Source organism: Cyanistes caeruleus, unplaced genomic scaffold (genome assembly GCF_971803275.1).
Source record: "Cyanistes caeruleus unplaced genomic scaffold, bCyaCae1.hap1.1 HAP1_SCAFFOLD_65, whole genome shotgun sequence".
Lineage (NCBI taxonomy): Eukaryota > Metazoa > Chordata > Aves > Passeriformes > Paridae > Cyanistes > Cyanistes caeruleus.
Window position 1 is genome coordinate 707,555 of NW_028255884.1, and position 26,486 is coordinate 734,040.

A 26,486-nucleotide genomic window follows, 5' to 3' on the forward strand; every position below is an offset into this window, starting at 1 on the left:
GACAGCCTGGTGTCACCCCAGGGAAGAAGGAGCCCCTGGAGAAGCTGTACCAGGTGGGGCTGCTGCTGCTGCTGCTGGAGACATGGAGGACAGCAGCAAGGATGACAACCTCTTCCTCCACCTGGCCAGCGGGAGCTGGCGATGATGGACTTTGATTCTGGCACCTTCTTCAAAGCCAGGCTCCACAGAGAATTTTCAGGTAAGTCCAGACCCAGGGGGATGCTCCCAGATTTGTGCATTGGCCGGGAACCAAAGGTTTCCCTTTGCTGGGGCAGATGCAACTGATTCCTCAGTGGCTGCCCAGCTGGTTTTTGGCAGGGCTGGGGGCGTGGGCTGGGGTGGTTACGAAATGGGAGTGGGATCCTGGCCCTGCCAACAGCCCCCAGCACCCACCGTGCCCCGGGCTGGGGCTGGGGCAGCCAGCCCGACACAAACAAACCCCCATGGCAGGAGCACAGGTGGGACTCCAGAACCTGAGCATGGCTGCTTTGCTGTGCAGGCAAGGAAGGGCTTGGGCTGCTCCACTCCCCTGCTTTGCTTTGGGATCACCGTGATTTTGGGGGACAGTGCAGGGGGAAAGGGAGAAAGCATGGGCTTCCCTCACCCATGGGTGGGTTTTTCCCTAGAATGTAGGGGTTGGGCCTTCCTCAAGCTCCTGACAGACATAAGATTTTTTACTATTTTTCTTGTTTCCCCTTTTTGTCTGTAACCTATTTTCATTAATTTGTTGTTTGTTTTTCTAAAGGAAGCGTTCCAGGTGGGGTCCAGTCTGGATCAGGAAGTGCTTGGGACCAGCTGTGGCGTGGATGGGCCGTGCCCTTGGAGAAGACTGAGGACATGGTTTGGGACCAGCTTTTCTTGTGGCAGCGGATGGTGTGAGGTGGGTCCTCATCTCCTTGGCATGGCTGGGACAAGAGCTTTTGGGAGATGGCAGCGGGCACAGGAGCATCCCGCTCTGGGCAGCTGCTGAGGGGCTGGATCTGCCGTGGCTGGCTGCAGGCTGGGCACATGTCCTGCCCTCCTGCTCTGCTCCCCAAGGCAGCAGTGATGGGCAGCTTTGGGCCCAGCTCTGAGCACGGCCAGCATGGCCTGGGCACCGCGGCTGGCTGGGACAAGGGGACAGGAGCCTTCAGCTGACGGGCGGTTTCTGCTTTCTCTCCTTGCAGCCGGGCTCTGCGGATGCTGAGGCTGCTCTGGGCTCTGCCAGGGCTCTGCTGGGCTCAGCACCGGGCCGGGATCAGCCAAAGAAGAAACGCTGTGACCTGCAGCAGAGACTTGAGCATTTTGGCAATGCAGCTCAAGTCTGCAGAGTGTCCACCTCCAAGGGAAAACATGACACCTCCCAAAAATTAAACTTGTTCCATAACTTCTGAAATGAAATCAATCTGGGATGACCCCAAATGACATTTTTCAGCTTCCTCAAGCTGTAGCTCAGCCCTTCTCTGAACAATTGTGTCCCACACATCTTCTGCCTTTTACTTCACAACTGCTCCCTCCTTTCCCCCAGTGAGTTCCCAGCCCATCACAGTCTCCATCACACTGCAGCCTTCCTTGATGCCCCTCACCACGAGGAAGGCCAAGCCCCAGTCTCAGGGACTCATCCTGTCAGTGGCTGAAGAACAGCAATGTTTCAGAGGTCTGGTGGGATTTTGGTATCATTCAGAGCTGCTCTCCTCACTGCTGAGTTCCCACTCCCTTTTCCTCATCCATCAGGATGAGCTCCGTGAATCCCCCTGTGATAAATGGAAATGATTCATGTTAACTAAATTGTAACTTTTTGGAAAGTAATTATTTGAAATTAGTTATTATTAGAAGCAATCAAGTGAATTAGTGTTACAAAGCAGATGTACCCCTCGATAGATGTTACATGTTAAAATTAAGATAGGGGATGTAGTTTTGAGATAAGAAATGTCCCAAGAGAAAACTGACCATGAGATGGATAAAGTTGGAACGACTTTAGGCATAGGGCCTGAACATTATGAAGTGTAAGACTAATTAATGGAGCACAATGCTCACTTACATAACACAACACTTAGTATGCACACACAGCCTGTGAGGTTATCCAGAGGACAACAAGGATGAGTGTAAGCCTTTGTCAAAACACCACCGAAAGAAGACTGAAGACCCCCTAGCAACAAGTGAAGCATGCACCATGAAGAACAGTGATATACAATTAAAGAATCATAAATTGGAGGAGACTTACTGGAAACATGAATGAATATAAGCATACAGTATATAAGTTTAGTTTGAATTGCTTTGTTTTCTACCTGAGGCAGGGTGAGAAGCCCTCCCTGTACGCCAGTCAGTCTTGCTTATGCTTTAATCATAATTACTGGCAAGCTATATTCGTATATATGTATATATGTATATGTATTTTTTCATATATATATATGTATATATATATGAATATATATATATATATATAAATGGTACTCTTTTACTAAATTATATTCCTATATCAAATTGCTATTCAATCCACTAAATTGTATTCTTTTATTAAATTGTATCCTTGTATTCAATTCACTAAATGGTATAATTTTTTTTCTTGTTATTAAACTGCTGTTAATTTAATAGCTTTAGTTGTCCAAATTTCAATTTCATTTATGACACTGCCCTTGGGTGAGTTACAGCCACAGCGAGAGGGAGGAGGAGATGATCCCACCCATGGCTGCTGCTGGCTCCAGACATTTGCTGAGATAAAGCTGAGCCAGAGCTTCAGCATCTCCCCCAAAATCACAGAATCACAGAATGCCTTGGCTTGGAAGAGACCTTAAAGTTCATCTCATTCCACCCCCTGCCATGGCAGGGACCTTCCACTATCCCAGGCTGCTCCAAGCCCCTTCCAACCTGGCCTTGGACACTTCCAGGGATCCAGGGGCAGCCACAGCTTCTGTGGGCAAGCTCTGATCTCTGCCCAGGTGAGCAGGGACAGGAGCCGAGGGAACGGCTGGAGCTGGGCCAGGGCAGGGCTGGGCTGGAGATGAGCAAAAGCTTCTTCCCGCACAGGGGGCTGGGGCAGTGCCCAGGCTCCCCAGGGAATGGGCACGGCCCCGAGGCTGCCGCAGCTCCAGGAGCCTTTGGCCAGCGCTGCCAGGGATGCACAGGCTGCGATTGTTGGGGTGTCTGTGCAGGGCCGGGGGCTGCACTCCATGATCCCAATGGGTCCCAGATGCCAGCTCAGCCCCTTGTGCAACTCTCACCCTTGGGCTCAGCCTTTGTGTCCCCTGGAGGCGCTGGCAGAGCTGATGGGGTGGGGCAGGAGCGGGGCAGCCCCAGCGTTCCCCTGGCAGTGACAGCACAGCCGGGCCAGCAGCCCCAGCGTTCCCCTGGCAGTGACAGCACAGCCGGGCCAGCAGCCCCAGCGTTCCCCTGGCAGTGACAGCACAGCCGGGCCAGCAGCCCCAGCGTTCCCCTGGCAGTGACAGCACAGCCGGGCCAGCAGCCCCAGCGTTCCCCTGGCAGTGCCAGCACAGCCGGGCCAGCAGCCCCAGCGTTCCCCTGGCAGTGACAGCACAGCCGGGCCAGCAGCCCCAGCGTTCCCTCCCTGGAGACGCTCCAAGGGAAGCGGCCAGAGCCGCGTCCAGTCAGCGGAACTGAGCGGCCACTGAGCACCCCCGGCCTGGGCTGCTGTGGATTCCTCTGCACACAGCTCGGGGAAGGTGCCCTTGGCCACCCCCACAGTGCCACAGACAAGTGTCACACACAGTTACAGAGCTCTGCCCGCAGCTCACAGGGGGAGATAATTTAAAAAAACAAACAAGCACAGCGCCGGGAAGGTCTTTGTGCACCGAGGCTTTGCTGCAGCCAAGGAAAGCTCCTGGCTCAGGGTCACCTTTCCTGCTCGGCCAGAGCCCCGAGTGCCCCAGCAGCAGCAGCAGCAGCAGCAGCAGAGAATGGCAGCATTGCCACGGGCTGGCTCAGGAAGGGGAGATTTCCCCCTGGAGAGAGGCTCCTCTGCCAGGTTTTGCATTCAGGCAGCTGCAGATCCCTCAGCTCTGGGTGCACAGCAGCTGGAAATGCAAGTGCAGGAGCTGTGTTCATGGCCAGCCCCAGCGGGTGACAGCAAGGCCAGAGCCCTGGCAGTGGGACATTTGCAGGGAGCGGCTGCAGCAAGCGCTGGGGGCTGGAAGTGTGTGCAGAAAACAGCCCGGGGGTCTCCGGCCCGAGGCCAAAGGAACAAAGTTTCAGTTCTGGCCTCCGCAGGGAGCACCAAAATGGTTCCTTTGCAGGGCGAGGTTCCACTGGCGGGTGTTGCAGGGCCCCCAGAGGAGAGCCCAGGGTGTCCAAAGTGCCTGGGCTGGAGCAGCTTTCTGTCCCGCTCCGGGGGCATTCCCGCGGCCTTGGGATCCCTGGGAAGGCGCAGGAGAGGCTGGAAGCCGTCGGTTTGTGGGTTTGGGGTTTGGATTGTTTTTGTGGGGGGTGACGGCCGGTTGTGATTTTGGTGTTTTGTGGGGCTGGGGGAATGTTTTTTTGTGAGCTGTGCCCAGCGGTTTGCAGCCCCGCGGGTGCGGGGAGCGCTGGCGCAGGCCCGGCCCGGGCGGGGCGGCCCCGGGCGGGCTGTGGGAGCCGGGAGCGGCCGGGCGGGCCCGGAGCCGCCGCCTCGGGCCGGGAGCCCCCCGGGCAGAGCTCTGTGCTCGGGGCCGAGGCCCGGGCAGCGCTGGGCGGCCCGTGGGCCCCCGGCACAGGCGGGTCCGTGTGGCCGGGCCGGCGCCGTGTCCGCAGCGGGCTCCGAGGGGAGCGGCCCGGGCCGGCCGTGGCCGTGCGGGGCCTGGCGGGGCTCGGGGGGCCGGGCCGGGCCGGGCAGAGGCTGAGGGAGAGCGGGACAAGCGCTGGCACAGAGGCCCCGGGCTCGCCGTGCCCCCCTGGCCACGCAGCCGGGCTCGGGGGCCGCCTGGCTCAGAGGCAGCCCCGGCTGCGGGGCTCCCCGGGGGTCTCTGGGGAGGGGGCGGCAATGGGGGCTGCCGGAGCTCTGTGCCCGGGGCTGGGCGCGGCTGCCGAGGGAGCGGAGCATGCAGGCTCCCCCCGTGCTGGGGCTTGCTCTGCCCGCCTCAGGGGCTGCATTGTCAGCCCAGAGCCACGTGGGGATCGCCCGGGACCAGCGGGGCTGGCAGGGAAAGCGGCAATATGGGCAGCAGAAACGGGCAGTGCCAGAGCTGGGGGTGCTCCCAAAGCCTGCAGATGTCGGGAGCATGGACAAGGGGGCCCAGGGATACCCCAGGAGCCTGAACCAGGGAGCCCAAACAGTGCTGACCACGCAGGACTCCTGGGATGCCAAAGTGGTGAGGCCAGAGAAGGGGAACGTCCTGGCTTGCCAGGAGCCCCAGCAGACAGAGACGGGGAACAGCAATATGAACTTGAACCACAACAATCCAGACAAGGGGGGCTTCCAGGACCCCACAGTGGAGATACCAGAGAGGGTAAACGCATGGATGGGTGTTTTTGGTGAATCTTGACCATTTGTGTATTTTAGGGGACTGAATATTAGTGTTTTGTTGGTTTATATGGGCACCAGATGCCCGGTGACTTCTAGGGAAGGACTTGGAGAGTAGGAAACCCCTAACCCAAAGTGCTCATCCATTGCATTTTCTGAAACCAGGATTTCCCATTCCCAAACCTTGGCTGGATGGAGAAGGAGGCTGTGAGGAAGAGGAAGATGCTCCAGGACACCCAGGCAGGTGAGGAGGAAGTCAGTGCCCCTTTCCCCCTCTCTCCTGCTCCATCTCCCAGCCCAGCCTGGCCCCCGGCTGCAGGACAACCCCGCTGCCGACGCCGTCCTGCCAGGGACGCACTGGGGGGATCTCCTTCCCCTTCCCTCTGGCACGGAGGCAAATCCCATCCTCTCCTTGTCCTTCCTCCCCCAGACAAGGAGCTGAGGATGGAGACCAGGGAGGACAAATCCCCACGGCAGAACCTCATGGAAGAGGCCATTGTGAGCAGCTCCACAGCACAGGAATCCAACGGGGAGGAAAAGCTTCCGAGATCCCGCAGGAGGAGGGGCTCCAAACCCATCCCAGGGTGCTCTGAGGAGGAAAGACCCACCCTGTGCCGGGAAGGCGGCCGGAGATCCAGCCAGGGCTCTGAGCTGGTGGTCCATGAGCAGCTTCAGGATGGGGAGAAGCCCTACAAGTGCTTGGAGTGTGGGAAGAGCTTCAGACGGAGCAACAGCCTGATCTGCCACCAGATGATCCACACTGGGGAATGGGCCTACGAGTGTGGGGAATGTGGGAAGGGCTTCAGCTGCAGCTCCCAACTCATCATCCACCAGCGCATCCACACTGGGGAGAGGCCCTACGAGTGTCTCGAGTGTGGGAAGAGGTTTCAGAGCAGCTCCAATCTCCTGCACCAGTGGATTCACACGGATGAGAGGCCCTTCTGCTGACCTGACTGTGGGGGGGGCTTCAAGCAAAACTCCCACCTCATCAGGCACCAGCGCATCCACACTGGGGAGAGGCCCTACGAGTGTGGAGAATGTGGGAAGGGCTTCAGCCACAGATCCAACCTCAATACCCACAAACACATCCACACTGGGGAGAGGCCGTACAAGTGTCCCCAGTGTGGGAAGAGCTTCTCAGACAGGTCTAACTTTGGCAGACACCAATGGTGGCACCGGTAAGGGAAGCCCTACAAGTGCCTCAAAATACAGGAAGAGCTTTGTGCACTGCTCCAGTTTCATCCGCCCATGGAGAATCCACATTGGGAAGAGACCTGGTGATCCATGTTCCGTTGGATCCATGCTGGGAAGACACCTGTACCTTTTCCTGCTCATGGCAATGTCATGATGTGGGATCAAAGACTGTGAGACTGTGATCATGGTCCATTATATTCAATCCCATCTCAGGTCATTGCCAGGGGCAGGAAAAGGACTCCCTCTCTCTCACCAGAGAAGGGTGTCCTTTCTTGGCAGGAGGAAATACGTGGCCAGGAAGAGTCAGTTGGTGGTATTTTAGTTTTCCCTGTGAATGGTTTGTCTTATCCTTTCTGTTACCAAAATTGTTTCTGTGTCTGTTTGTTCCTTATCTCGTTGCTGTTCTCAATAAATTGTTCTTATCCCAGCCTGGGATCTTTGTCTTTTGTGCTTTCCATGGGAGATGGGAGGGAAGTGAGCAGCAGCACAGTTTCAGCAGGAGCAGGAAATTGAGGAATGCCAGTCCTGAAGCCCAGCCCGTGGAAACCGAGCATCCCAGCTGGTGCCAGGCCTGGTTGCCATGGCAGCAGCCTTGGGAGCGGGTCCCTGGCTGGGGGCCGCGGGAACCTCTTCCCTCTGGTGCCCAGGGACAGGAGTGGAGGGAGCGGCTGGAGCTGAGGCGGGCAGGTTTAGGCTGGATGTGAGGAAAAGGTTTTTCCCGCGAGGCTGCTGGGGCACTGAACAGGCTCCCCAGGGAAGGCTCCCAGCTCCAGGGCTGGCTGAGCTCCAGCAGCGTTTGGCCAGCGCTGCCAGGCCCAGGCTGGGATTGTTGGGGTGTCCTGTGCAGGGCCAGCAGTTGGACTGGAGGATCCCCATGGCTCCCTCCCAACTCAGCCAATTCTGTGGCTCTGGGATCCCAGGAGCCTGGGGATAGGACTGCAAATGGTTGCCATGGCAACGGGCTCTGGCTCCAGGCCTGAGCTGGTGTCCATGGCAACCACCCCTGGCATGGGGTCTCTATGGAGCTGCCAAGGGACTGACCATAGCAATAGGAGCTGTGATGGTTGCCATGGAAACAGACAATGGCAACAGGTCCTGGTGATAGTTGCCATGGAATTAGACCATCGCTACATGGGGGTAGGGATGGTTGCCTACCAAGGATCAGATTTGTTACAGGCCCTCAGGAGGGCTCCATGGGGACATTCCAAGAGTCTCCAGGCTGTTCAAGAGCTGGAATGTCACAGGCAGAGACAGGGGCTCCACAGAGACCTCCCAGGGATTTCTGGGGATGCTGAAGAGCCGTGTGGTCAGACGCAGTCACAGCAATTCCATGGTGACATCCCAGGGGACCCTGGGCTGCAAAGGCACCGCTCTGTCACAGGCACTCCCGGGGGCTCCACGGTGACATCCCAGGAGTCCCCAGGCTGCCAAAGAGCCGGGATGTCACAGACACTCCCAGGGCTTCCTGTCACGGGCAGAGTGGGAGCTTCAGGCAAAAACTTTATTTCTTTATTGGAGAAACCCCTGCTGGGTCATGAGGTGGAGAATGACACCCAACAGCCACCAGGGATCCTCAAACACCTCCGGGATGCCTCGACTTTTAAATTCCTTCTAAGAGAGGAGACTGAAAGCAGCTGGACTCAATCCCAGCCCCAGACTTTGTCAAAGGTTTATGTGTAAATATTTGACAGGTGGAACTGAACCGTAATGCAATTTGTCCCACAGGATTAACAATGGAATATATATATATATATCTTACACAGATATATATATATATATATATATTATATCAGATATATTATACAAATACAACTGTGACTGATTCTGAACAAGATTTATTTACAGCACAGAGTAAATAAAAAAAAGAGTTATTTACTCCAGAGTAGAGGAGCTATAACAATTATTAGACTATAGTGCTCTAGGAAGCAATTTTGTAGTAAACAGGGCTTTGGTGGAGTTGTTTGAGCTCATTCCAGGCCCAGCCTCCTGCTCCAGCAGGAACTGCCTTTCCTGTGCCATGGCCAGGGCAGATCCCGCTGCAGGAAAAGCCCCAGGCCAGCCCCAAGCCAGGGAAGGGCTCGGGCACAAGTGCAGAGTGCCGTGCTGGGAGCTGTGCCAGGGACAGCCTGAGGCACCAAAGGCACCTTGGCAGCAGCAGCTGCTTCCAGGCCATGGCCAGAAGGCTCCCTTGGCACCCCGGCCTGGTGGCCAGCACTGCAGAGCTGCTGCTTCAGGGCTCATTTCTGGCTGGGCTCTGAAAAGCCACTGCTGCTCCAGGAGCCTGACTGGGAAGCAATTGACCCCAGCACCTTGGGGACAAGATAATAATGAAACAACTCTTCATGGCAGCAGAGACAAGGCAGGGGCAGAGGAAAGGGGAGAGCCAGGCCCAGGGGACATGGCTGCAATGGTGATAGCTGTGAGGTCAGTGCCACTGCAGCAGCCTGGCTGGCCCTCAGCAGACATTCTGGCCAGGAGGGTTGTGAGGGCACCCAGCACATCAGAGAACCCACACAACAGCAATTCCATCCTTGGGGAGGGGAGAGGCTTTCACTGTGTCAGGTTGCACAGAGCTCCTGCTCATGGAGCATTCCTGGGATGGGGCATCCATTTGTCTGGAAAAGCAGTTGCAGTTTTGTGCCACTCTGATTGCAAAATATTTCCTCCTTCTAACAAATCTAAATCCATTCTTGTTCACTTTAAAGATATTGATCCTTGTTCTGTCACTGGAATATTTGGGGGAAAATATCTTTGACCAGTGTTTCCATTTTCACAGACCATGGAGAAGACTAAAAAATCTCCCAGGATGGGGTTTGGAGGCCTCATCACATAAGCAGCAGGTAGAGGCTGAGGGCCCTGGGCTGCGCAGCTGCAAGGCCCTGCCAGAGGCAACTTGTGCAGCCCTTTGGCCATGGCTGCTGGCCCTGGGCCTGAGGCCAGCAGGGGACAAGTGACCCTGGCAGCCCTGGGGCCTCATTGCCTCCTTGTCCCTGCTCAGCAGCCTGGCAGGGGCCGCCCCATGGTGCTGCCCTTGGCATTGCACATCCCCACATGCCAGTGGCCTGGGAAGAGCCCTGAGCAATGAGGGAGGGACAGCATCTGCCTTGCCAGGGGCTGGGGCTCAGCCCTTGGCCCTTGCCATTCCTGAAACACATCCAGCTTTGCTCAGCACCACAGACACCTTTCCCTTGCTTGTCCCCAGCTGCCATCAGGGCCTCCAGTCTTCTGCTCTGCCTGGAACCTGGGGACGCTCTCTCACTCGTGTCTCTCATTTCAACTACAAGAAACTTCAGTGTTTCCATCTGACTTGGAGCTCTTGAGGAGTTTCTGGAGCACACTCTGAGGGACTGAGTGTGATGCCAAGAGCCCCAAAGGCCCGAGAGGGTGATGAAAGTGCTGGTGCTGTGTCTGTGCTGCTGAGCTGGGCCGGGCTCCTGGCCCAGAGGCAGCTCCTGGCAAGGGCAGCGCTGCAGAGAGACAGCTCTGGCCAGGAGCAGCTCCTGAGCACAGCCCAGCAGGGCTGGGGCCCTGCCAGGGCAGCTCAGGGACACAGAGAGCAGGCCCAGACAGAGCTGCCAGGGGCTCAGCACTGGCAGGGGCTGTGGGATGTGCCAGAGGGGGCTGTGTCCCAGCAGCACCTCTGTGGCTGTGTCCTGGAGCCCCAGAGCAGCTGTGATGTCAGAAAGGGGCTGTGTGACAGCTCCGAGTGGGTTGTGTGAGGTCACAGATGGGGCTGTGACATCCCAGAGTTTGTTGTGTGAGGTCACTGAGCAGCTACAGCATCATAGAGGGGACTGTGTGACATCACAGAGAAGGCTGTGACATCATAGACCTGGTTGTGAGGTCAAAGTATGTGCTGTGACATTACAGGGTATCTGTATGACATCACAGAGATGGTTGTGTGACATCACCGATGGGGTTATGACATCACAGAGCTGACTGTGACATCATAAAGGATGGTGTGAGGCCATTGAGCAGAGACTGCCATCATAGAGGGTAGCTCTGTGACATCACAGACCAGGATGTGACATCACAGAACAGACTGTGACATCACAGGTTGAATTTTTGACATCACAGTCTTCTGTGACATGACAGTACAGCTGTGTGACAACACATGACAACATCCCAGAGTTGGCTCACTTAACAGAGCTCAAACCTAACAGGACTTCAGTTATACCTTAACCTTAACTGAAACCTCAAATGTCACAGTTTAGTAAAACAACAGCATTTACTGTATTTAACCCAACTTACAACCTATGACTTATCAAATTAGCAGAGGAATAATACTAAACAGTATTCTAATTAGCTCATAATTTGTATTAAACATAACAATGGAGCAAAAGAAGAACACTAGGCAGCATTTAACTTAGCTTATACCTCGTGACTCAACCTTCCTCACAGGCCTGCCTGACTCAGATCTCCAAGGCACTCCAGCCCCTCCCAGAGCAGCATTTCTGCCCCATTTGCCAGGACACAGCACTGGTGTGTGCACACAGACACAAAGAGGCAGTGCAAGGCAGCTGTGAGAAATTCCCCTGCAGGGCAGGGAAACGCTCCCTGCCGATGCTTTGGCATCTCCCCAGCGGGCCAAGGGCTGAGCCTGGAGGAGTGGGGGGATCGGCCCAGGCTCTGTCCTTGTTTGGGGATGCCCCGAGTGCAGCAAACGGGAGAGTTCCCGGCTCACAGAGGCCCCACTCCGAGGGAGGTGGCTGGCCCAGGAGAGCTGCAAGGGGCTCCTTTTGGAGCGCTGTTTGTAGGGCCCCAAGAGAGGGGCTTCAGGCACAGCAATGTTTCATCCTGGCCACACTTGGCATCAACAGCTTTCTTTGCAAGGCTGAGAACAGGGATGTTGTGCCACGGAGGGAACAGAAACAGTTCCCAGGGCTGCTCCTGAAGCAAGCAGGAGCTGCTTGGGCAGCAGCAGTGCCTGGGAGCAGACAGTGTTTCTGATGAGCTGCAGAGGAGCTGAGCCCAGGGGCTGTTGGCCAAGGCCCAGGCCCAAGGAGCATTTCTCAGCTGGCAGGGCGGCCTGAGAAGGGGAGGGGGGAATGCACCAGCACAGGGCCCCATGGAACCAAGGGACATTTGTGACACTGTGGGGCACCATGAAATAAACAAAGCATTGTGACTCTGTGAGGCCTCATGGAACCAGTGAGACCATTGTGGTCCCCACAGAACCAAGAGGACCATTGGGATCCTGTGGGGCCTCATGAAACCAAGAGGCCTTTGTGACACTGCAGGGCTGCATGGAACCAAAGGTCCAGGGTGACACTGTGGAGCCAGAGGAGACCTTTGTGACACTGCAAACCGCCAAGGTCCATTGTGACATTTCAGGCCTCATGGAACAGAGGAGTCATTGAGGGGCCTGTGGAACCACAGAGGCCATTGTGACACTGCAGGGCCTCATGGAATCGCTGGGACCATTGTGACACTGCAGGGCCTGATGGATCCTGAGGCCATTGTGACACTGTGGTACTCCATGGAATCAAGAGTCCACTGTGACACTGCAGGTCTTCTTATAATCAGTGCTCCACTATGACACTGCAGGATCCCATGGAATCACAGCACCATTGTGACACTGAAGCGCCCCATGGAAGTAAGGGTCCATTGTGACTCCACGGGGCTTCATAAAATCAAGGGAACACAGAACAGGTCTGGCTGGTTTGGCCTCCCAGGGGCCTCCTGACTGGTCCAACTGACCTTGACATGTTGAGGGTCTCTTCTCATCTGCTATTAAAACACTAAATTCACTAAGGCACTGTGAATTCCTTCCTACAGGAAAAAACTGTCCTGCTTCTCCAGGCATCCATGGCCAAAATTTTGATTCCACCTCCAACATTCCAAATGACTGCTATATCCAAAGACTGCTCCCAGACAAAATCTGCCATTACTGACAAATTGGGCTGGCCTTGGCCTCCTGATGTCCAGCTCTCACCTGCTTTCCAAACCCTGTGCCTCTTTCCTTCATATGGAAAAGAATTGTCCTTCTCAGCCAGGTGCCCATGACCAAAATTGGAATTCCACCTCCAGCTTTGCCTGTTGTGAGAGACTGGAGGAGATTGTTGGCTGGAAACATTTTGTGTTTCAAAGGGGAGGAAGGGTCAGGTCCAGCCTTGCCCTGCCCTGTAACCCCAGCACTGCACTGCCCTGGAACCCCAATCCCCCCAGAGCCTCTATCCCAGCCCTGCAGTGTCTGCCAGTCCCTGGCACACCAAAGGCAATGCTCCTCACCCACCTCTGGAGCCCCCAGCCCAGCTCCTGAGTGACCAAATGATGGGAAATCCCACCTGGGGAATGGGCCCAGGAAGACCAAGGGGAACTTAAGGCTGACCACAAGGCAAGCACACATCTTGACCCCGCCTCATCTTGGGATTTCTATCTGAACATTGCTGGAATCCAGGAGTTATGTTGGAGGTTAGGTATCCTTTTTTTTTTCTGGCTTGCCTGTGGAATTTTTACCCATTAGTTGAGGGGACAACCTAACTGTGGGTACTTGGTGGGTGCTTGACAAAGGACAAAGAGTGGCTGGGCCCAGGCAGGGAAGGGGGCAGGAAAGGAGGGTGGGGACAGTTTTTAGCTGGCTTTCTTTGGCTTCGGGGAAAGACAATTTTTTTCCTGGGTCGCGGAGCTACTGCGGTAGAGAGAAGGGAATTTCGCCATCACCCAGAGGGAGCTGCTGCTGCTTCTCCTTCTTCCCTCTTTGTTGGTGGCCTCACACCCCCTGTCCTGCCGGGACGTGTGGCAGTGCCAGGCACCGCCACGGAGCTGCTGATCCACCTCAGCCACCGGCCCAGGATCTCAGCTCATCCCTGCTGTTCCAGCTGAGTGTTCCTCAGAGCCCTGCAGGAGCACCGGGACTGCCCGCCCGAGGGGGTTTGTGAAACAAAGCCTCTCCTCCATCCCATCTCAGCTGAGAAAGCTGTCATGGGCCCCCTGGTTCTGTTTTCTTGTTATTGCTGTAGTTATTCTTGTTTGTTTGCCTGGTTATACTAGTAAAGAACTGTTATTCCCATCCCCAGATCTCTGCCTAAAGGCACCTTGATTTAAAAACTATATTAATTTGGAGGGAAAGGGTCTACATTCTTTCATTCCAAGGGAGGCTCCGGCTCTCCCTAGCAGACACCTGTCATCTAGAACCGAGACAAAATCTCCTCAATATCCTACAAATTTAAAAAAAAATCCCACATAATTGCAGAAAAATCACACACAATTCCCTAAATCTTCTCAAAACCCTATCAAACTGCAGAAAAATCCCACGAAATCTCCACAAATTTCCACAAAAATCTAAGAAAAATCCCTCAAAATTCTTAAATTCTCAAAATACTAGAAAATAACGGAAAAATCAAAAAAAATTATATCAACTTTCGCAAAATCCCATAAAAATAAAAAAAAAAAATGCCAGAATCTTCCCAAAACCCTACCAAATTCCACAAATATCTCACAAAATCTCCTGAATATCCCACAAAATTCAAGAAAAATCCCACCAAATTCAGAAAAATCCCATACAATTCCGTAAAGGTTCTCAAAACCCCACCCAATTCCAGTAATACCCCACAAAATACCCACACATTTCCACAAAACCTAAGAAAATACCTCAAAATTCTTCATGTCTCCTCAAAATCCCACAAAATTCTACAAAACTTCCACAAAATCTCTTCAATGTTCAACAAAATTGAGGAAAAATCCCACCAAATTGCAGAAAAATCCCACACAAATCATTAAATGTTCTCAAAACCCCAGCAAATTCCAGAAACATCCCACAAAATCCCCACAAATTTCCACAGAATCTAAGAAAATCCAACCAAATCCTTCATGCCTGCTCAAAATCTCACAAAATTCTACAAAAATCCCTCAAAATCTCCCCAATATCCTGCAAAATTCCAGAAACATCCCACCAAATCCCCACTAACTTCCACAAAATCAATGAAAATACCTCAAAATTCTTCATGTCTCCTCCAAATCCCTCAAAATTCCATAAAACTCCCACAAAATCTCCCTAATATCCTGAAACTTTCAAGAAAAATCGCAACAAATTGCAGAAAAATCCCACGCAAATCATTAAATGTTCTCAATACCCCAGCAAATTCCAGAAACATCCTACAAATTCCCCACTACTTTCCACAAAATCTAAGAAAATACCTCAAAATCCTTTATGTCTCCTCAAAATCCCGCAAAATTCTACAAAAATCCCTACAAATCTCCCTAATTTCCAGCCACATGCAAGAAAAATCCCACCAAATTCCAGAAAAACCCCTCACAATTCCCTGAATGTTCTCAAAACCCCAGCAAATTCCAGAAACATCCCACCAAATCGTCACAAAGTTCCACAAAATCTAAGAAACATCCCTCACAATTCTTCATGTCTCCTCCAAATCCCACAAAATTCCAGAAAAAACTCCAACAAAACTCCAGAAAGCTTCTCAAAACCACACCAGATTCCAGTAACTTCCCACAAAACCCCCACAAATTTCCACAAAACCTAAGAAAATACCTCAAAATCCTTCATGTATCCTCAAAATCCCTCAAAATTCCACAAAACTTCCACAAAACCACTTCAATATTCAACAAAATTCCACCAAAGAGATCACCAAGAAAAATCCCACCAAATGGCAAAAAAATCCCACACAAATCATTAAATATTCTCAAAACCCCAGAAAATTCCAGAAACATCCCACCAAATCTCCACCAAATTCACACAAAATCCAAGAAAAATCCCTCACAAGTCTTCAGGTCTCCTCAAAATCCCACCAAATTGCAGAAAAATCCCACAAAATTACAGAAAGCTTCTCAAAAGCCCAACTAATTGCAGAAACATCCCACAAAACCCCCACAAATTTCCACAAAACCTAAGAAAATACCTCAAAATCCTTCATGTCTCCTCAAAATCCCTCAAAATTCTAAAAAACTCCCACAAAATCTCCTCAATATCCAGCAACATGCAAGAAAAATCTCACCAAATTCAGAAAAATCCCATTCAATTCCCTAAAGGTTCTCAAAACCCCACCCAGTTCCAGTAATATCCCACAAAATCCCCACTAATTTCCACAAAATCAACAAAAATACCTCAAAATTCTTCATGTCTCCTCAAAATCCCTCAAAATTCCACAAAACTCCCACAAAATCTCTTCAATATCATACTAAATTCAAGAAAAATCCCACCAAATTGCAGGAAAATCCCACACAAATCATTAAATGTTCTCAAAACCCCAGCAAATTCCAGAAGCATCCCACCAAATCTCCACAAAATACTACAAAAAAGAAAAATCCCTCACAGTTCTTCATGTCTCCTCAAAATCCCACAAAATTCCCCAAAAAAATACCACAAAATGGCAGAAATCTTCTCAAAACCCTACCATATTCCAGAAACATCCCACCAAAATCCCCACAAATTTCCACAAAATCTAAGAAAATACCTCAAAACTCTTTGTCTCCTCAAAATCCCTCAAAATCCCACAAAACTCCCACAAAATCTCCTGAATATCCCACATAATTCAAGAAAAATCCCACCAAATTGCAAAAAAATCCCACACAAATCATTAAATGTTCTCAAAACCCCAGCAAATTCCAGAAAGATCCCACCAAATCTCCACCAAATTCACACAAAATCCAAGAAAAATCCCTCACAAGTCTTCAGGTCTCCTCAATATCCCACCAAATTGCAGAAAAATCCCACAAAATTGCAGAAAGCTTCTCAAAAGCCCAACTAATTGCAGAAACATCCCACAAAATCCCCACAAATTTCCACAAAACCTAAGAAAATACCTCAAAATCCTTCATGTCTCCGCAAAATCCCTCAAAATTCTAAAAAACTCCCACAAAATCTCCTCAATATCCTACCAAATTCAAGAAAAATCCCACCAAATTCAGAAAAATCCCATTCAATTCCCTAAAGGTTCTCAAAACCCCACCCAATTCCAGTAATATCCCACAAAATCCCCACTAATTTCCAAAAAATCAACAAAAATACCTCAAAATCCTTCATGTCTCCTCAAAATTCCTCAAAATTTCACAAAACTTTCACAAAATCTCTTCAATATTCAACAAAATTCAAGAAAAATCCCACCAAATTTCAGAAAAATCTCATACAATTCATTAAATGTTCGAAAAACCCCAGAAAATTCCAGAAACATCTCACCAAATCTCCACAAAATACCACAAAATCCAAGAAAAATCCCACAAAATTGCAGAAAAATCCCACACAAATCATTAATTGTTCTCAGAACCCCACCAAATTCCAGAAACATCCTACAAAATCCCCACTAATTTCCACAAAATCTAAGAAAATACCTCAAAATCCTTCATGTCTCCTCAAAATCCCTCAAAATTCTACAAAAATCCCTCCAAATCTCCTCAATATCCAGCAACATGCAAGAAAAATCCCACCACATTCCAGAAAAATCCCACACAAATCATTAAATGTTCTCAAAACCCCAGCAAATTCCAGAAACATCCCACCACATCTCCACAAAATACCAAAAAATTCCACAACAGTACAAAAAAATCCCACAAAATACCAGAAAAATCCCACCAAATCTAAACTAATTTCCACAAAATCTAAGAAAAATCCCTCACAATTCCTCAAATCTCCTCAAAATCCAAAAAAATTCCCCAAAAAATTCCACAAAATTGCAGAAAGCTTCTCAAAAGCCCAACTAATTGCAGAAACATCCCACAAAACCCCCACAAATTTCCACAAAACCTAAGAAAATACCTCAAAACTCTTTATGTCTCCTCAAAATCCCACAAAATTCTAAAAAAATCGCACAAAATCTCCATGTCCTACAAAATTGAAGAAAAATCCCACCAAATTGCAGGAAAATCCCACACAAATCATTAAATGTTCTGAAAACCCCAGCAAATTCCAGAAACATCCCACCAAATCTAAACAAATTTCCACAGATACTAAGAAAATCCCGCCAAATCCTTCATGTCTGCTCAAAATCTCTCAAAATTCTACAAAAATCCCTCCAAATCTCCTCAATATCCTGCAAAATTCCAGAAACATCCCACCAAATCCTCACTAACTTCCACAAAATCAATGAAAATACCTCAAAATTCTTCATGTCTCCTCAAAATCCCGCAAAATTCCATAAAACTCCCACAAAATCTCCCTAATATCCTGAAACTTTCAAGAAAAATCACACAAAATGGCAGAAAAATCCCACACAAATCATTAAATGTTCTCAATACCCCAGCAAATTCCAGAAACATTCCACAAAATCTCCACAAAATTCACACAAAATCTAAGAAAAATCCCTCACATTTCTTCAAGTCTCCTAAAAATCCCACAAAATACCAGAAAATTCCACAGCAGTTCAATAAAATCCCACCAGATTCCAGAAACATTCCACCAAATCTCAAAAAAATTCCAAAGAAGCTGAGAAAAATCCCTCATAATTCTTCACGTCTCCACTAAATCCCAAAAAATTGAAGAAAAATCCCTCACAATTCCCTAAATGTTCTCAAAACCCCAGAAAATTCCAGAAACATCTCACCAAATCTCCACAAAATAGCACAAAATCCAAGAAAAATCCATCATAAATCTTCAAGTCTCCCCAAAATCCCACAAAATTCCACAAAATTCCCACAAAATATCCGTAATATCCTAGAAAATTCAAGAAAAATCCCACCAAATTGCAAAAAAATCCCATACAATTCCATCAATGCCCTGAAAACACCCACAAATTCCCAAAACGTCCAACCAAATCTCCACAAAATTCCAACGAAGCTAAGAACAATCCCTCATAATTCTTCAAGTCTCCACAAAATCCCGCAAAATTTCAGAAGAATCCCATACAAATCATTAAATGTTCTCAATACCCCAGCAAATTCCAGAAACATTCCACAAAATCTCCACAAAATTCACACAAAATCTAAGAAAAATCCCTCACATTTCTTCAAGTCTCCTAAAAATCCCACAAAATACCAGAAAATTCCACAGCAGTTCAATAAAATTCCACCAGATTCCAGAAACATTCCACCAAATCTCAAAAAAATTCCAAAGAAGCTGAGAAAAATCCCTCATAATTCTTCACGTCTCCACTAAATCCCAAAAAATTGAAGAAAAATCCCTCACAATTCCCTAAATGTTCTCAAAACCCCAGAAAATTCCAGAAACATCTCACCAAATCTCCACAAAATAGCACAAAATCCAAGAAAAATCCATCATAAATCTTCAAGTCTCCCCAAAATCCCACAAAATTCCACAAAATTCCCACAAAATATCCGTAATATCCTAGAAAATTCAAGAAAAATCCCACCAAATTGCAAAAAAATCCCATACAATTCCATCAATGTCCTGAAAACACCCACAAATTCCCAAAACGTCCAACCAAATCTCCACAAAATTCCAACGAAGCTAAGAAAAATCCCTCATAATTCTTCAAGTCTCCACAAAATCCCGCAAAATTTCAGAAGAATCCCATACAATTCATTAAATGTTCTCAACACCCCAGCAAATTCCAGAAACATCTCACCAAATCTCCACAAAATACCACAAAATCCAAGAAAAATCCCACAAAATTGTAGAAAAATCCCACAGAAATCATTAATTGTTCTCAAAACCACACCAAATTCCAGAAACATGCTACAAAATCCCCACTAATTTCTACAAAACCTAAGAAAATACCTCAAAATCTTTCATGTCACCTCAAATCCCTCCAAATTCCACAGAACTTCCACAAAATCTCTTAAATATTCAACAAAATTCCACCAAAGAGTTCACCAAGAAAAATCCCACCAAATGGCAAAAAAATCCCACACAAATCATTAAATGTTCTCAAAACCCCAGCAAATTCCAGAAACATCCCACCAAATCTCCACAAAATTCACACAAAATCCAAGAAAAATCCCTCAAAATTCTTCAGGTCTCCTCAGAATCCCACAAAATTCAAGAACAATCCCACAAAATTGCAGAAAGCTTCTCAAAAGCCCAACTAATTGCAGAAACATCCCACAAAACCCCCACAAATTTCCACAAAACCTAAGAAAATACCTCAAAAGCCTTCATGTCTCCGCAAAATCCCTCAAAATTCTAAAAAACTCCCACAAAATCTCCTCAATATCCAGCAACATGCAAGAAAAATCCCACCAAATTCAGAAAAATCCCATTCAATTCCCTAAAGGTACTCAAAACCCCACCCAATTCCAGTAATATCCCACAAAATCCCCACTAATTTCCACAAAAGCAACAAAAATACCTCAAAATTCTTCATGTCTCCTCCAACTCCCACAAAATTCCAGAAAATACTAAAACAAAAATACAGAAAGCTTCTCAAAACCCCACCAAATTCCAGAAACATCCCACAAAATCCCCACTAATTTCCACAAAACCTAAGAAAATACCTCAAAATCCTTCATGTCTCCTCAAAATCCCTCAAAATTCCACAAAACTTCCACAAAATCTCTTCAATATTCAACAAAATTAAAGAAAAATCCCACCAAATTGTAGAAATATCCCACACAGTTCATTTAATGTTCTCAAAACACCAGAAAATTCCAGAAACACCCCACCAAATCTCCACAAAATCCCACAAAATTCAAGAAAAAACTCTAACAAAACTCCAGAAAGCTTCTCAAAACCCCACCATATTCCAGTAACATCCCACAAAATCCCCACAAATTTCCACAAAATCTAAGAAAAATCCCTCAAAATTCTTCAAGTCTCCTCAAAATCCCACAAAATTCAAGAAAAATCCCACAAAAAACTTCGAATTTTCTCAAAATTCGAGAAAATTCCAGCGAAATCACACAAAACCTTCACAGAATTCCACAAAATCTATGAAAAATCTCACACTAAATTCTTCTTGTCTTCTCAAAACCCTTCATAATTCTAGAAACATTTCACAAAATCTCCTCAATATCCCACAAAAATCAAGATCCCATAAAGTTCCAGAAAAATTTCCCAAAATTGCCTAAATCTTCTCAAAACCTTAACTAATTCCAGAAACATATCACAAAATCTCCACAAATTTCCACAAAATCTAAGAAAAATCACAGAAAATCTAAGAAAAATTCCACAAAATTGCAGAAATCTTCTCAAAACCCCACCAAATTCTAGAAACACCCCACAAAATCTCTTCAAATATCCACTAAAATCCACAAGAAATTCCATAAAATTCAAGAAAAATACCACAATAATCCAGAAAAATCTCACAAAAGTCCAGAAAAGTCCCACAAAATTAAGTAATTTACATCTGTCATGGCAGGTGTAGATCCTGGCTGCTCTTGCCCCTCTTCTGCTTGCCACTTGAATTTTAGCAGTACAGCTGCAATTGCCTCTTTCAATCAGTGCTGCCCACTGTGCTTTTGTCACAGGGAACTCAGGATTTTTGTTTCAGGCATCATGATCAGTACAGATCAAAATGCTCCCAAGTCCCTCAGCACTAAGTCGAGGGGAATTAAAGCCACACAGGTCACATTTGCAGTGCTCAAACACAGCCCTGTAGCTGCTGCTGCTGCTGCTGAAATAGAATCAACTGACAGAGGCCATCACAGAAATTGCCTCTGCAGTGGCAAATAAAATGAAAAAATCCACCAGGAGAAAGAAAAACCAGAACTTCCCAACTCGCTTCATTGTTTCTTCTGAGCAGCAGAAGAAAAAGGAACAGGGCACCTTTCAGGCAGCTCCACAAGCTCAGGTTTCTCATTTCATTGGGAATCTGAGATGCAATTGGCCTTGTTAAAAGGACAAAAGCAAAGGGAATGAATTGGGAATTATTAGGAAAAAATGACCCTTCTTGCACACAAAGTTCACCAAGTCATTCCCTGCATTTCTCCTTTTCACATTCTTTCTCTCACCCACTGAGAGCTCCAGCTTATCATGTTCTGCTGCTTATCATCAACTGATTGTGCTCTTGATTTCTCCCAGTGCAAGAGATGTAGAATCATCTCAACTGAACACAGAAACAAACTCCCTCTGTCAGCCCATCTTCATGTTCCAGATCACTTTCCAGATGTCCATGGGGCTGTTGGAATGATGAGCTCTCCACTGCTGGCTGCAGGCTCTGGAGATTCTTTCTCCACATTCAGCCAGGCTTGTATTCCCCAACAATTCCTGGCAGCCCATCATGTTTTCTTTGGGTAGAAGAGGAACAATGAAAACCTCACCAATGGCACAACTCCCCAGTGCACAAGGAAAAGAAAGAACAAGTTGTCAAGTTCTTCAAACATTTGTCCTGCTTTGCTGCAAGAGTTGTGCTGCACTCACAGTGTGGGAAGCCAAGAGAAGCTGCAGCTGGGGGCACATCTTGTGACAGGAGCTGCGCCTTGTTCTCCAGGACAGGTTTTTGGGAAGAACAGACGGGACTGGGGAGAAGATTCTGGGAAAACTGAAATAGCTTTGTGAAGAAATTAAAATAAAATCCAAAGAAACAACCACTAAGTTTTTTTACTATTTTTCTCTATTTATTTTTATGTTCCCCTTTTCCATCTTGCACTGTTTCTCCATCCCATTCATTCCAAATGGCTCTCACCTCTAAGATTTGAGACTTGGCAAGTTTTAGACACTGTAAAATACCCTGAGCTATAGCCAGTTTGCCTTGCCCTGTTTTCCTTGGAAAGCAATGCTGGAGACACAAGTGCAGTGCTCGGCTCAGGTACAAATTCTGCATTCAGGGAATGTGCTCAGACGGTGTCTGAGCCTCAGCAGGGACAAGGCACAGCAGCAGCCAAGGGCATTGCTGTGCCCCTGTGCAGGAGTCCAGACTCTGGCTCTTGGCTCAGCAGGGCAAAGTTGCCGTGTTTGGCCAGGCTCAGGGGCTGCCCGGGGAGCGCGGGGCTCGGGGCGGGGCCGAGCGGGCAACGGACAAACGGACACGGGGACAAACGGCCCCGGTGCTTCAGTTGCAGCGGCAGCGGCGGCAGCGGCAGCAGCAGCAGCAGCAGGAAGCGAATTTAAAAATTTTCTGTCTCTCCTCTCCCTCTCCCGCGGTCCCGCATCCTCTCCCGGTCTCCCTTTTCCTGTGTCCCCTTTTCGTCCAGTTTCCCTCTCCCCGTGCCCACCCGGGCCATGCCCCCAGCCCGCCCCCGGCCCCGGGAGGGGCTGCCCCGGCCCCGGCCCCGTCCCCGTCTCCGCCCATCCCGCCGAGGTCTCCTCTTCGCCTGGCTCTGGCTGTGCTGGGCGGGCATCAGTGCCAGGGGCTGGGGCGGCATTGCCGCCCTTTGGCTCCGCCTGGCCCGACCCCGGCCCCGGCCCCGACCCCGGCCCCGGCCCCGGCCCCGGCCCCGGCCCCGGCCCCGGCCCCGGCCCCGGCCCCGGCCCCGGCCCCGGCTCCTCCCGGGGCCCGCGGAGGACACAGGCGGTGCGGCCGCTGCCGCCGCCTCCGCTGCGGCTTCCCCGGCCCGAGCTCCGCCGCTGTCGCGTTCCAATGAGGGAACGCCTGCGGGTGCCCGGCCCGGGGAGCTCGGGGAGCGCTCGGGGGCCGTTCCTGGCCCCGGGCCGAGCACTGACGGCCGCGTCTCTTCCCCAGGGAAGGCGCAGCAGGCCCTGCAGCAGCGCTACCGAGTGGGGTCACTGCTGGGGCGCGGCGGCTTTGGCAGAGTTTTTGCGGCCACTCGGCTCTCGGACGGACTCCCGGTGAGCAGAGGGGCCGGCGGCGGGCGGAGGAGGAGGAGGGGGCGGAGGAGGAGGATGGGGCTGGACACGGTGGGCGGTGAGCTGAATCCGCTGTTCCCTTTGGCTTGCAGGTGGCCATCAAAAAGGTGCCACGGAACCGCGTCCGGCACTGGGGCGAGCTGGTGAGTGAGCGGGGCCAGCGGCAGAAGCCGGGCCGTGCCGGGCGGGGATGAGCCGGGGCCCGGCAGGGTGGGAGCCGCCAGGACACCTGCAGGGAGAGCGGGCGTGGGGCCAGCGGAGGGCACAGAGCATCCCGGGCTGGCTGAGGGCTCCCCGAGCCCTGGCACGGCCTCAGCCCCACTGACGGCACCGTGCTCCTCCCGCAGCCCGACGGCACCAGCGCACCCCTGGAGATAGTGCTGCTGGACAAGGTGTCCACAGGCTTCCCCGGTGTGGTGCAGCTGCTGGAATGGCTTGAGCTCCCCAACACCATCGTGATGGTGCTGGAGCGCCCGGAGCGGTGTCAGGACCTGCGGCGTTTCATTCGGGCACGGAGGTTCCTGTCCGAGGAAGAGGCGCGGGAGCTGTTCCAGCAGGTGCTGGCGGCCGTGCGGCACTGCACCAGCTGCGGGGTCCTGCACCGAGATATCAAACCTGAGAACGTCTTGGTAGACCTGGACACCGGCGAGGCAAAACTGATTGACTTCGGCTGTGGCACCTACCTGCAGGACACAGCCTACACTCAATTTGCAGGTGAGCCCACACAGGGGCAGGCTCCCGGTCCTGGCATCTCCTGGCCCAACCTGGGTGTGGCAGGAGGGATTCTCCCAGGACTGGGGCTGGGGCTGGGGCAGCTAGCCTGACAAAACCCCCATGGGTGGGAGTAGCAGAGAGGGGGAGGCAGAACCTGTGCACCTGCTGGTTTGGTGTGCAGGTGAGAAAAGGCTTGGACTGTTCTGCTCACCTGGTTTGACTTGGTTCAAGATATTTTTTGGGCAATGCCAGCAGGGAGGATGTGGGTATGGTTTTTCCCCAGCACTGAGTGGGTATTTCCCTTTGTGTGTCATGGTCAGGCCTTGCCAGGGTTTCTGCTGCCCTCTTCCAGCACCAGTGGCTTCTTTTCCAACCCCGGGTTTGTACCCAAGTCCCAGGTGCTGGGAGAGGGCAGCAGGTCACCCCGTGTGCCACTGGGGTAGCCCCCACATGCCCAGGGATGCTGGGGCCAGGCTCTGGGAGCAGCAGCATCCCCCTGATGAGCTCCATCCATATTCCATAGGAACACCGTCATACAGCCCCCCGGAATGGAACGACTTCGGCTGGTACCATGGCGAGGCAGCGACCGTCTGGTCCCTGGGCATCCTGCTGCACGAGATGGTCTGCGGGGAGCACCCTTTCAGGAGGGGCAGGAACATCAGATGGGGCCAGCTCCCGCTGCCACAACGGCTCTCCCAAGGTGGATCCTCATCTCTGGGCACGGGGGGAACACCAGTGCTGGGAGACAGCAGCGGGCTCGTGAGCATCCCGCTCTGGCAGCTGCTGAGGAGGTGGCACATGTCCTGCTCTCCTGCTCTCCTCCAAAACAAAGAATTGATGGGAAAGTTTAGGCCCAGCTCTGAGCACATCCAGCGTGGCCTGGGCACGGGAATAGTGGGGCAAAGCAGACAGGAGCCTTCTCCAACTGACCAGTGGTTTGTGGTTTCTCTCCCCAGATTGCCAGATTCTGATCAGGTGGTGTTTATCCCTGAACTCCTTGGACAGGCCCTCGTTAGAAGACCTGTCCTGTGATCCCTGGATGCAGGATATTCATCAGCCCTAGAAGAAGGGAGAGAGCCACAGGCACAGTGATGCAGGGACCTGGTAAGTTACAGCTCCACACATGCCCTGGCAATCAGCAGCAAAGAAACCCAGACTTTTTTGTCCTGCCTGTGTCACTGCACTGGGGTCATGGAATGGGAACACACAGCCCTTGTGCTGGAGCTGAGCTGCTCTGCCCAGCACTGGTGGGCACCATCTGAGCTGGTTTTGCTTGTCCTGCTTCACTGACAGCCGGGCCCTGGGCAGAACCCTGACAGCCTGGTGTCACCCCAGGGAAGAAGGAGCCCCTGGAGAAGCTGTACCAGGTGGGGCTGCTGCTGCTGCTGCTGGAGACATGGAGGACAACAGCAAAGATGACAACCTCTTCCTCCACCTGGCCAGGGGGAGCTGGCGATGATGGACTTTGATTCTGGCACCTTCTTCAAAGCCAGGCTCCACAGTGAATTTTCAGGTAAGTCCAGACCCAGGGGGATGCTCCCAGATTTGTGCATTGGCTGGGAACCAAAGGTTTCCCCTTTGCTGGGGCAGATGCAACTGATTCCTCAGTGGCTGCCCAGCTGGTTTTTGGCAGGGCTGGGGACGTGGGCTGGGGTGGTTACGAAATGGGAGTGGGCTCCTGGCCCTGCCAACAGCCCCCAGCACCCACCGTGCCCCAGGCTGGGGCTGGGGCAGCCAGCCCGACACAAACAAACCCCCATGGCAGGAGCACAGGTGGGACTCCAGAACCTGAGCACGGCTGCTTTGCTGTGCAGGCAAGGAAGGGCTTGGGCTGCTCCACTCCCCTGCTTTGCTTTGGGATCACCGTGATTTTGGGGGACAGTGCAGGGGGAAAGGGAGAAAGCATGGGCTTCCCTCACCCATGGGTGGGTTTTTCCCTAGAATGTAGGGGTTGAGCCTTCCTCAAGCTCCAGTCAGAGATAAGATTTTTTACCATTTTTCTTGTTTCCCCTTTTTGTCTGTGACCTATTTTCATTAATTTGTTGTTTGTTTTTCTAAAGGAAGCGTTCTAGGTGGGGTCTAGTCTGGATCAGGAAGTGCTTGGGACCAGCTGTGGCGTGGATGGGCCGTGCCCTTCGAGAAGACTGAGGACATGGTTTGGGACCAGCTTTACTTGTGGCAGCGGATGGTGTGAGGTGGGTCCTCATCTCCTTGGCATGGCTGGGACAAGAGCTTTTGGGAGATGGCAGCGGGCACAGGAGCATCCCGCTCTGGGCAGCTGCTGAGGGGCTGGATCTGCCGTGGCTGGCTGCAGGCTGGGCACATGTCCTGCCCTCCTGCTCTGCTCCCCAAGGCAGCAGTGATGGGCAGCTTTGGGCCCAGCTCTGAGCACGGCCAGCATGGCCTGGGCACCGCGGCTGGCTGGGACAAGGGGACAGGAGCCTTCAGCTGACGGGCGGTTTCTGCTTTCTCTCCTTGCAGCCGGGCTCTGCGGATGCTGAGGCTGCTCTGGGCTCTGCCAGGGCTCTGCTGGGCTCAGCACCGGGCCGGGAT

At 51.1% G+C, this 26,486-nt stretch overlaps 2 protein-coding genes and 1 long non-coding RNA gene across 3 annotated transcripts in view; 1 reads left to right on the plus strand and 2 right to left on the minus strand.

Moving 5' to 3' along the window:
- Positions 1-26,486, minus strand: part of LOC147647078 (uncharacterized) — an 813,449-nt gene that overhangs the window by 665,163 nt on the left and 121,800 nt on the right. The window lies entirely within an intron of this gene.
- LOC147647105 (uncharacterized) overlaps positions 1-26,486 on the minus strand; it is a 94,581-nt gene that overhangs the window by 28,379 nt on the left and 39,716 nt on the right. The window lies entirely within an intron of this gene.
- On the plus strand, positions 5,010-24,696 carry LOC147647106 (serine/threonine-protein kinase pim-1-like). Its single transcript, XM_086872386.1, has 4 exons — positions 5,010-5,417; positions 23,567-23,933; positions 24,457-24,633; positions 24,683-24,696. Exons 1-4 carry the CDS (start codon positions 5,010-5,012, stop codon positions 24,694-24,696), a joined length of 966 nt encoding a protein of 321 aa, XP_086728512.1.